The 10749-nt window shown below is 34.7% G+C and overlaps 2 protein-coding genes across 2 annotated transcripts; one reads left to right on the top strand and one right to left on the bottom strand.

Annotated features, from left to right (window-relative positions):
• Positions 1–807: 807 nt before the first annotated feature.
• LOC145001070 (NAC domain-containing protein 67-like) lies at positions 808–2241 on the bottom strand. Its single transcript, XM_078960404.1, has 3 exons — positions 1889–2241; positions 1504–1796; positions 808–1397 (listed from the first exon to the last, which is right to left on the bottom strand). The coding sequence occupies exons 1-3, from the start codon at positions 2106–2108 to the stop codon at positions 951–953; spliced, it is 960 nt and encodes a 319-aa protein (XP_078816530.1). The 5' UTR covers positions 2109–2241; the 3' UTR covers positions 808–950.
• A 3437-nt stretch (positions 2242–5678) lies between these two features.
• On the top strand, positions 5679–6880 carry LOC145002662 (uncharacterized). Its single transcript, XM_078961885.1, has 2 exons — positions 5679–6554; positions 6632–6880. Exons 1-2 carry the CDS (start codon positions 5679–5681, stop codon positions 6878–6880), a joined length of 1125 nt encoding a protein of 374 aa, XP_078818011.1.
• Positions 6881–10749: the final 3869 nt, after the last annotated feature.

Genomic DNA, 10749 nt, shown 5'->3' with positions numbered 1-10749 from the left:
AAAAAAAAAAAAAAAAAAAAAACCATATAAATTTAAGGGATACTTTTACTCTTGTAACAAAATAAAATTTTAATAAGTTTTCTATCCTGACACCACTCAGCCCTTGTGGCCATGGAGGTTCGCCTGCAGTGACTCCAGGGTATGAGACAAAGCTTTATGTTTGCAGCGGGAGATTAGTCGGTGCGCGAAAGCTGGCCCGGAAACCTTTGTTAGGGAAGTTCCCTTTCCAAAAAAAAAAAAAAAAATTTAATAAGTTTTCAAGTATTAATACTTTAATTTTAAGAATATATTGGTTTCTGTAAGATACTATATATTTTTTTTCCTCCAAATTTAAAAACGAAAATGAAGGAGTTCTTTGTCTTATAGTAAAACAAAGTCAAATATCTTCTTGTTAAAGGTACATACGTTTTGTTTAAAGGACTCAAACCAGACACCCTTTAGACACCTTATTGACATTTTTATAAAAAATCAACCAATAATTAACTGTCTATAATCAGTTTTTTCGAAAAAAAATGCAATTTTAGTCAATAAAAAAATTCAAAAAATTAAATAGAGTGTCCATATTGTAATATAGGGTGTCTTTTTAACCAACCTATTAAAATTTTCAAACATAATTTTTTGAGAATGACCCTTTCGAGATCCAAACCACATTACATTATATTTTGTAAATTTTTTCTCAATATTTCCAATAAAAGATTAAATTCAATCATCGCTGATACAACAAATTAAATACCTTGCTTTTGCATTTTATAGCACGATTTATTTAGATCTTGACTGAAATATTTAACAGCGAGAAGAAGTCCAGGATTTGTATGAAAAGAATTTATTGGATAAAAATTTTGATACCAAAAAAAAAAAACGTAACTCAACTACTTACATGATACATCTGCAAAATTTTACATCTTATCTAAATACTGGAATACTTAAAAATTCCTAAAATAGTCAAAACACTAATTCAAAAAATACTGTTGATTTGAGTTATAAATGATTGGCGTTTGATAAACATCATGATTAGGAGGCATTACTTCCAACCAATGATTCAAATCTTCCAAACTCAAGCTGTCAAGCCACTCATTCCCATCATCACCTCTTTGCATCAATTTTTCCATTTCTTCTATGCTGCTTTGCTCGCTTGTACCTTTGACTTTGGTCAAATATCCACGTGGCAAGTCGCTTAAGAACATGACATCACCTTCAAAGTTACCACCAAAATCACCTTCTGAATCTTCAATTGAATTCATACTATGATTACTATCGCTGTTGTTACTTTGTGATTCATCTAATGGTGATGCAGGATGAAGATCACAGCTATGATGCAACTTATTGTCTTCTGGTATGATCTTCTCTAACGGATTGTTCTTTTTGTTGTAAAGACGACACAAAACCCAATCATCCAACTACAGTTATTAGAACATACGCATGTCAACCTCAATGGTATTTACATAACATTTCAACCAGAAGTCACCAATCGATCAAATTACGCAAAATTAAATGTCAACGCACCTTGGAAATGGTTGAATGGGATTTGGTGTGATTAGAAGGTGTAGGATTTGGTCTATATTCATGCATGATCCAATTCGTCTTGATCCCTTTAGTCCCTTTTCCTGCGTAAAAAACCAAAGCTTTCTTGATCCCAACGATTGTATTCGGATCGGATTTTCGTTTTATGGGCTTATCAGCTCCGGTAGCCTTCCAGTACCCGTTTCTCGTGACCCGGTTTGGTCTTGATCCGTTAGGGTATTTCCTGTCTCTTGGTGTGAAGAAGTACCATTCATTTGTTCCAAACAGAGCCATTTCTGAAGAGATTTTGGGAAAATTCATCAGTAATCAGAGTTGAATAACCTGTAAATTGCGAAGTAAGATGTATGGAGTTGAAAAAGAAAGTTACCAGGAAGCTCCCATGGATCGTGTTTGTAGAGATCGACATCGGCGATGATTGACGGTGGTGAAGCGACACCAACGAATTCCGCCGTCGATTGGGACTTGCGGCAGAGATAATGAACAATGAGCTCCTCGTCTGTTGGGTGAAATCGGAAACCGGGAGGCAAATTCAACTCAGCTTCAGCATCTCTTACTCTTTTTGTTACGGATTTCGACGGCGATCTCATCTTCTAATGCGATTGAACCAAGGTTGACTTGAATCGAATCTCTATCTGGTAATCTTATATCCGATTGAAGCTGAAACGTGTGAGAATTGAAGTCGGAATCTGGAATTTGAAGATGAGGAGAATTGAGGAACCCCATGGTAGTGTTTTATACGTGCTTTTGAATTGGATTTGGAGATGAGGGAGTTATTTGGAGGATGACATGGTAAAGACCGTAAGACAGACGTGTCTCGTGTGGACTCGACATTAGGGCCCCACCTCATGTGTTGGCGCCTCGGATTTAATGCTCGTGCAAATTATAAAAATTACAAAAAATGAAACATAAAAAATAGAGTAAATAAAACATAAGGAAATTGATGGAGGAAGGTAGTTATGTTTTCGATTTCTTTATATTTGGATAATTTTATTTACAAATAATTATTATTATAGGGCTGGCTTTACATGTATACAAAGTAAGCAAGAGTTTAGGGTCCTATTTTTAAAGGGCCCTTTAACCTAAAAGTCCATTAATTAAATTTTATTAATTAAATTTTGCTACTGATTTCGGATTTTCCCATCCCACGCACGATTGAAACTGAGAAACTCTTTTGCCAACTCTTTTGCCGACCGACTGTTCTTCTTCTCGTCTTCTCCATTCTTCTTTTTCCTGGTGGCTCTTTGAACTCTTAACTGTAATCATTTGGATCGTTAAAAAAATAAAATCAAAAAATCGATTCTTGATTCTTGATTGTTCAAAAGATCGATTGCCATCACTTCATCAATGAGTCTAAAGTCACAAGTCTGAACATCGATTCAAAATCAAACGATATTATTCATCCTTTCCGATTCTTTGATTCTCTATCAATTTAAAAATCAAACTCAATTGATGATTCTTCTTTTTTGATTAGACTATCTATTAGGGTTAATACTTAATAGCGCTTATTATTATTTTTTTTAATCTTCACCCTGTGAAGTTTGATTTTGGAATCAGGTTTGGATTTTGGATATTGGAATCAAAAAATCATGTTTGGAGTTTGGCCATTGGAAGGAACGATTTTGGTTGGAACGAATTCCAGTTTTACAATTTTATATTTCCATTTCAGTTTTCTCAAGGAGTCAAGCCCTCCAGGTCAAGGTTGTTGTTAAGAACTTACTTTGTCAAGCAGATAAAATAGGTATTTTCAATCTATAAATCTGTAATTCATTACTATTTACTTTCAGTTTACTTTTTATTGTCTTGGTGATAGTTATTGTTAATTAAATTATCAAAAATCACAAAAAAGATTAACTATTTTGCCAATTAAAAAGATTTAGTAAATGAAATTGATTATGAAATTTTCATTAGAGAATTTGAATCTAAAAAGACTAGTTAATGGCAAAGGGCCCCATATTTCTGGTCCGCTTAGAGCCTCCAACCTGGTTGAGTCATCCCTGATTATTATCAACTATAATAAGTTACAACTTACGTGATGTATACGTGACATATACGTGACAAAGATAATTATCTACAAGGTTAATGAACTATTGATTTTGTTTACATCTAGACATTTTTTTATTCATATTTTTTGTTCACATTCGACCATCCAACTTATTGAAATTGTTCATATAATACGAATTTGATTGATTGACTCTTATTATATGAAAGTAACAATGAGCTGTAATCAAGATTCATATGTATTTGTTAGAGAACTGGTATTAAACTAACCTGCATCAAGATCACCTCATAGATCACTATCATGAGTGAGACTTGATAAAAAAAAATATTATCTTTGTATCATTAATACCAGAGATACATAATGAGACTTAAGTGTATGGAGTGTTATACTTCAATGTGGTCAACTGCTGATACTTAATTGAGCAGTTATAAAGGCAATTATTAGGTGTGGTGTCAACTATACAAGAGGCTTATATAGTCAATATAAGATTTATTCCTCTTATGTGTTAAGAGTTAGACATCTAATACACATCACTCAAAGTTGAACACCAAATGAGATTGATTGTGATCAAAGTCTCATTTTTAGCATGATGTTTGTAACAAAGGGATAACTGAGTAAAATTATCTTATATATCAATTGTAGCTTTGAGCTTTTGGAAATTGGATGTTGATGAATGACATTCTTCCTCGTGTGTTATTGAGAGCAGTGAAATTTTGCTAGACGCTCACCACTGTTTATATCAATCTATGACGAGTCTTATGCAAGTAGGAGATTGAAAGATCTTTATGCCCAAGTGTCTTCTTAAAATGATATTTGCTAATGACATATGATCCTATAAGGTCACACCTTACAGGAAGTTACTACTAATTGATTATTTATTAGAATAATTTGATTATTAATAAATATAATCAATACTTGTATTTTATGAAAATAATATTTTAAGAACTAATTTAGAAATTATTATTTCTATAAACTCATTAATAAAAAGAGAACAAACTAGTTATATTCATAATGTATGACTATATCTGTTGTGTGTAAAATAATGGACACATTGAATAATCATTTAGTTAGAAATGTAACTAATAGTTAGGAGCTTGAGTAAGAAACACTTCTGGGCTCTATTTAACTCCTCAAACCATGAACCTCTTAGAAGCTGTTGTGGTCAATTGGGGAACTCAAATGAGGCCTAGGGGGCATGGCCTCCCTATTTTTTTTGCTTTCTAATTAGTAACTTTAACAGCAAACCAAAACCAGTTAAAGACCATATTTTTTAAACTACCAAATTATTTATTTTTTTAGGGTAAATGTCACTCTGACACAACCATCTTTCTAGTTATGGTTTAAATGGTCCCTATTGTTTTTTTTTTCGCACTTGAGAGGAACCAAGACTTAGAAAATAGTTTTTAAAGCCATTTTGTTCAAAGTGGAAGGGTTGAACCAGTTAACATTATCCTAGTCATCATATAAGGTACACACGTCATCGAAATTAATCCACCTAAGCTGCCATGTAACCTGCTCGTTTACTGAGCTTGCCCTACAAGACATATTATATAACAACCCTCACTTTCTTCTTCCCCTTTTTGTCATATTTTTTGTCTGCAAAATCTTATGGCGGTTTATATGAAGATCGATCTTCACTTTGCTGGGTTTTTTACAAGGTACCCCGAAATTAGTTATACGGATGGAGCAGAACAAAGGTTCGAAGATGTTGATTTTGCTGGAATGGACAGGAACGAGTTTGTTAACTTCGTACAAAGATTTGCAAATGAAATGTGTGTAAATGTTTTTTATTGCATGCCTGGAAAAGATTTTCCTGATGGATTGAGGATCTTGGCTACTAAAATAGATTACCAGGACTTCATCGAAGCTGGGTATGCTGCTGGTTGTGTCGTGGATGTATACATGGATCATCTAGGTATGAATGTCCAACAGTGGATTATTGATGAGCAAGTTGATGAGAGCGTTGTGGAAGACAATCATTATGATGGATTTGTGCAGGATGGCCCAGATGAACTGCAAGGTAATGTACACGATGACCTTGAACACGTAGATGGCAATCCAATGAATAAGACCATTAACGATGAGTTTTTTGAGCAAGCTATGCCCAAAAGTCCAGTCAACTCCAAATAGTCCACCTCATGAGGATCCATATCTTCAAATGGAAGAAAATGAGGTAAATTTTGAAGAGGTTACTACATACAATGAAAATGTGCATTGGAAAAAACAAAAACCTATGTTAGGAATGCGATTTCATAGTCCAAAACAGTTAAAGCTTATGTTATGTAATTATGCTGTTGCTAATGGGTATCAGTTGTTCTACAAAAAAAATGACAGTAGAAGACTATTAGTTAAATGTTGTTCTGGGCAGTGTAAGTTTAGGCTATGGGCTTCATGGATGAGTGAAGAAAAGTCTTTCCAGATTAAGCCCTTTATAGATGAGCATAATTGTGCTAGAAACTTTAAACTTGGATCAATTGTTAGCTATGCTTGGATTGGTAGCCATTTTACAACTGAGTTCTTACAAAAACAGAAAATGAGTGTTAGGATGCTTAAGGAAGAGGTGAAACAGGCTTTTGGTATAGATGTAAGTATGGGTCAATGCAGGAGAGCGAAAAAGCATGCTATCGAGCTAATTGAAGGCACATTGGTTGAGCACTATTCAAAGCTTTTGTCATATGGTGAGGAGATAAGGAGATCAAACCCAGGATCAACTGTGAAAATTGATGTCACTACTATGCCTGATGGGAAAAATTATTTTAGTAAGTTTTATGTATGTTTTGAGGGACTAAAGCAAGGGTGGAGGGGCAGTTGTAGAAAAGTAATTAACCTGGATGGTTGTTTCCTTAAGGGGCTATGTACTGGAGAGTTAATAACTGTTGTTGGAAGGGATGCTAATAATCATATATTTCCAATTGCATGGGCAGTTGTGTGTGTTGAAAACAAAGAGAATTGGAAATGGTTTTTGGAAAATTTAAAAGATGACTTAGGAATGGACAATGCTTTTGGAATTGCATTGATGTCAGATCAGCATAAGGTATGTTTCTTAGTTGTATTTTATTTATTAATGAAATTTTCCTATACTATTTTACAGTTTAAATTGTTAATGTGAAGGGACTATTGGAAGTTGTGAAGGAGATTTTGCCTACTGTTGAACACAGACAGTGTGCAAGGCATGTTGTTGCCAACTTTAGGAAAAGATTCCCCGGAGTAATGTATGAGAAAATGTTTTGGAAGGCATGCAAGGCATCTACTGATCCTTTACACAATGCAGCAATGAAGGAAATACAACTTCTCAATCCTTCAGCCTTTGAGTATCTAACAGAAAAGAACCCACGATCATGGTGTAGAGCTTTTTTTTGAGGAGGGCAAGATGTGTGATGCTGTAGAGAATGGGTTGTCGGAGAGCTTTAACAACGTTATAAGAGATGCAAGGAAGAAACCAATCATCACAATGCTTGAAGAGATTAGATTGTATGTTATGGAAAGGCAGTTTCATTTGAGCATGAAAGGCAGTTCATGGCCATATTTTGAACCATGTCCATCAATTAGATCCTTGTTGAATCAACTGAAAAAAGCTCAAAGGTAAACTTAGTTTGTGTTTGTTAACATCATAGATAATACTAAACTTACACTAACTTTTAGACAATGTTATTAGATATTGGCAGGTTTTACCAAGTGGGTTGAACCAATTTGAGACAAGAAGCTTAGCAGAGTCTTATGTCGTTGACTTAGACAAGAAGACATGTTCTTGTAGAGTTTGGCAACTAAATGGGTATGGGTGTGTGCACTCAGTTGCAACTATTAGTTACCTAAACAGGGATGTCGGAAGTTATGTGGATCCCATGTTCTTTGGAGCTTTTTATAGAAATGCTTACAAGTATCCACTGAGAGGGATGAATGGCAGTAATATGTGGCCAAGTACCAATTTCATACCACCTTTGAAAAGGAAAATGCCAAGCAGGCCTAAAGTCAATAGAAGGAAGGACCCAGGAGAAAAGAGTACTAGACACACCGTGCCAAAGGTTGGGAAGAAAATTCTATGTAGTGTGTGTAAACAAGTTGGTCACAACAAGGCTACATGTCCGAAAGTTGAGAAGCCCAAAAAACTCAAGGTGAAGAGAAAGAGATCAACTACTAAAGGTGGTAATGAAGAGGAAGGAAGTGGTTCAAAAACAATTGTTGGACATAAACAGAAGCAATCTCAAGGTGGTAATGAAGAGGAAGGAAGTGGTTCAAAAACAACAGTTTCACGTAAACGGAAGCAATCAGAGAGGATTATAAAGAAAAAATTGGCAAAAAGGGTTGAAGGGGAAAATGGAGAAGGAAATTCTGGTGATAATCCAATGAATATTGAATAGACATAACTGTTATTTGCTATTGTGTTAAGACTAGGTTGGTTGTTTGATGTGTGTTTGTTGTTTGATGTGTTATTTAACTTTGTTTCGTAATAGTATTAGGGTACCCATAGTATTATTATGGTATGTGTTTGTTGAATGTTTTTTTATGTACAATAGTAACACGAACAAAACGATGACACACAATAGCAGGGCACTAATAGGAAAGGGATTACAAATCCATTACATAACCATTACAAATACATTGGTAAACATGAAAGGAAACCATATTAGAAATAACCATAACTTCATCTTAATAGGAAAGGAAACCATATTTAATACGAATGGGATTACAAACCCTTTACATACCCATTACAACTTGTAGACTAATACCACAAAAACAAACAGCCCAACTTAGAAATAACCATAACTTCATCTTTCTAACATCAGATTGAAGCTTCTTATTTGCCAGAACCAAATTTGTAACCAAAGTTGTATCAGCAGTCGTGTCAGTACTCTCCACTTCATCTGCCCAACATATGAAGCCATCACGAGGCCCCTACAATGGAAGTTATTATTTGTTATAGATTAAGTTACCAAACCCAGAAACAAATTATCAAAATCTAGGTCAACAGTTAACATGCAATTTACATTTACCTTTTTAGGGCAAACATAAAAGAGTTGGCTAGGGTTGTATTTAGTAGTTGACGTTCGTAATATTGCTTCACATCCACACGAGCATTGAACTGATTTCATCGAACCCTTCATTTCAGTTAGGTCACTTGAACGGTAAGAAGAATATGAGAGCAAAAGAAAGCTTATTAAGCCCACATATGTGTCTGAAACATGAGTATATGTAAGGGTAAATTGTGAAAGGACGAAATTACCCTCTTTCACTCTAATTAACTATAATTTCCATTAACTACTATTTTTCCATTAAATAAACCCGGTTACAAAGTTTAGTTTATACAAAATTGCCTGTGCTTAGACAGGTGTTCAATCACCTTCGCCAAAACAAACACATAAACCCTAATACACAACATTATACTACCAAATGAAGACACATCCATACCTTATCAACACAAACACTACGAACCACCAACATAAACACCAATAAATCAGGGGTTCACGATACAAAGAAACTTCTCCACCATAAAACCAAAAGTCACAATCACAAGTCCAATCACCAATACAGTCAACGAAGTCACCTTTTTCTCCATGCGCTCAATCCGACGATGTAATGCGAGTGACTGAACCCTACTTAACACCAAATATCGACCCATTTCTTCTTTGAACCGAGCGACTTCCATTTTCTGCTCTGCAATTTTTGCTCCACAATCACAATAATACGTATGCAAATCGCCGAAGTTGAGACGGTCTCGTGAACTTATAGATATTGACTCCGGTGAAAGTGGTGGTGGGGTCGCCATCGTGACTCACGTGAATGCGAAGTATCGAGGTTATGTCAGATTGTCGGTAACCTTTAGTGGAAAAGGGTATTGAAGATTTAGGGTTTCATCGAATAAGCCACTGCTTTTATGGACTGATGGGTCCACAGTGACCCTTAGGCCCCAAGCAAGGAACCGGTCACAACTCAGTGACATGTACATGAGTTAACTCAGACTCAACTCACTTGCTGACTATGCTTATTACGTGTATGGTTTACTTGTTAAAACAGGTAACTGGACCATTTTAGCCGGTAAAGTAAAACTTGGTTCCTCTCAAGTGCGTAAAAAAAACAATAGGAACCATTTAAACCATAACTAGAAAGATGGTTGTGTCAGAGTGACATTTATCCTTTTTTTTTATTCCTGTTAACTTTCCAGCTTTTTTTACACCACACTGCCATTTTATATTATTTTTTTATCTTATTTCCTACTTTGTATTTATTTTCCATCTCGTGTAAATATTATTGTTAATATTTTTCATTATATTTCTATAAATATCAAAACACGCCAATATATAAATATAAAAAAAAATACTTCGGTAATACAAAATCCACTTGATGTAAAAAATTGCCATTGACCTTTTTATGTCGCAGGAAAAGAACTAATATTAACAAAATATTTATTTTGCATCTTAATTTTTTTTTCTTTAGTATACATAGTAATAATGGAAACTTTGAAGTTTCTTATAGTAAGTAGATTGGGACACTGAAACTACAAACCATTAACATTTTTCATTAGTCAGCTCATACAACTTCTTTGGACTCATCATAAGTAGATTCTTCTTCTGCTTCATAATCCTTTTGAAATTCTTTAACTTCTTTTAGTGTGAGAGTTGTTAGATTGGGACACTGAGACTGAAATTTCTGAAACTAGACATTTAAAACACTTATTTCCTTTCGGTTCTTCGAATACATCTCTCATCTTCTCCTTACCCTTATACGATCTTCGAACCAAGACGATCTCCTTCTTTTATTATCCTTTATGGGGATGGTAGATCTAGTCAAAGGATTATATGGAGTCTTATTCTACACATGTTCTCTACTTCGATGGTAAGTTTGCAAGAGACTTCAAATTTCCTTCACTTCCTTAGTTCCTTGCCCTACGCTACTCAGCCAAATGTAAATTAAGATCCTATTTGTTAGCATGAGGGATGAACATCTTTTGCATGCAAGATTTGAGTTTGGACCGTGTCTTGAACTTTTTATTCTTTCCTTCAACCTCTCTTTTACGCTTCATGCTTCGTATCAGAATAAAACACACTTCTTAAGTTTGATCACACAAAGCTTTAACCTTTTCCTCTCGTCATCTCCTTTAACCTCAATGATTCTATCCATGGTTTAAACCTATTCGAGATAGTTTCAAGGTTTGATGAGCCTTCAAAATATGGTGGATCAACTTTGATATATCCTAAATCATCCTTCTCTTTTCGGTCAAGCCTTCTTCATTG

The sequence above is a fragment of the Lactuca saligna genome, chromosome 6, assembly GCF_052625555.1.
Source record: "Lactuca saligna cultivar CGN05327 chromosome 6, ASM5262555v1, whole genome shotgun sequence".
NCBI classification, from domain to species: Eukaryota; Viridiplantae; Streptophyta; class Magnoliopsida; order Asterales; family Asteraceae; genus Lactuca; species Lactuca saligna.
Note: the sequence above shows the minus strand (reverse complement) of the source record. Positions and strands in the feature narration are given on the sequence as shown.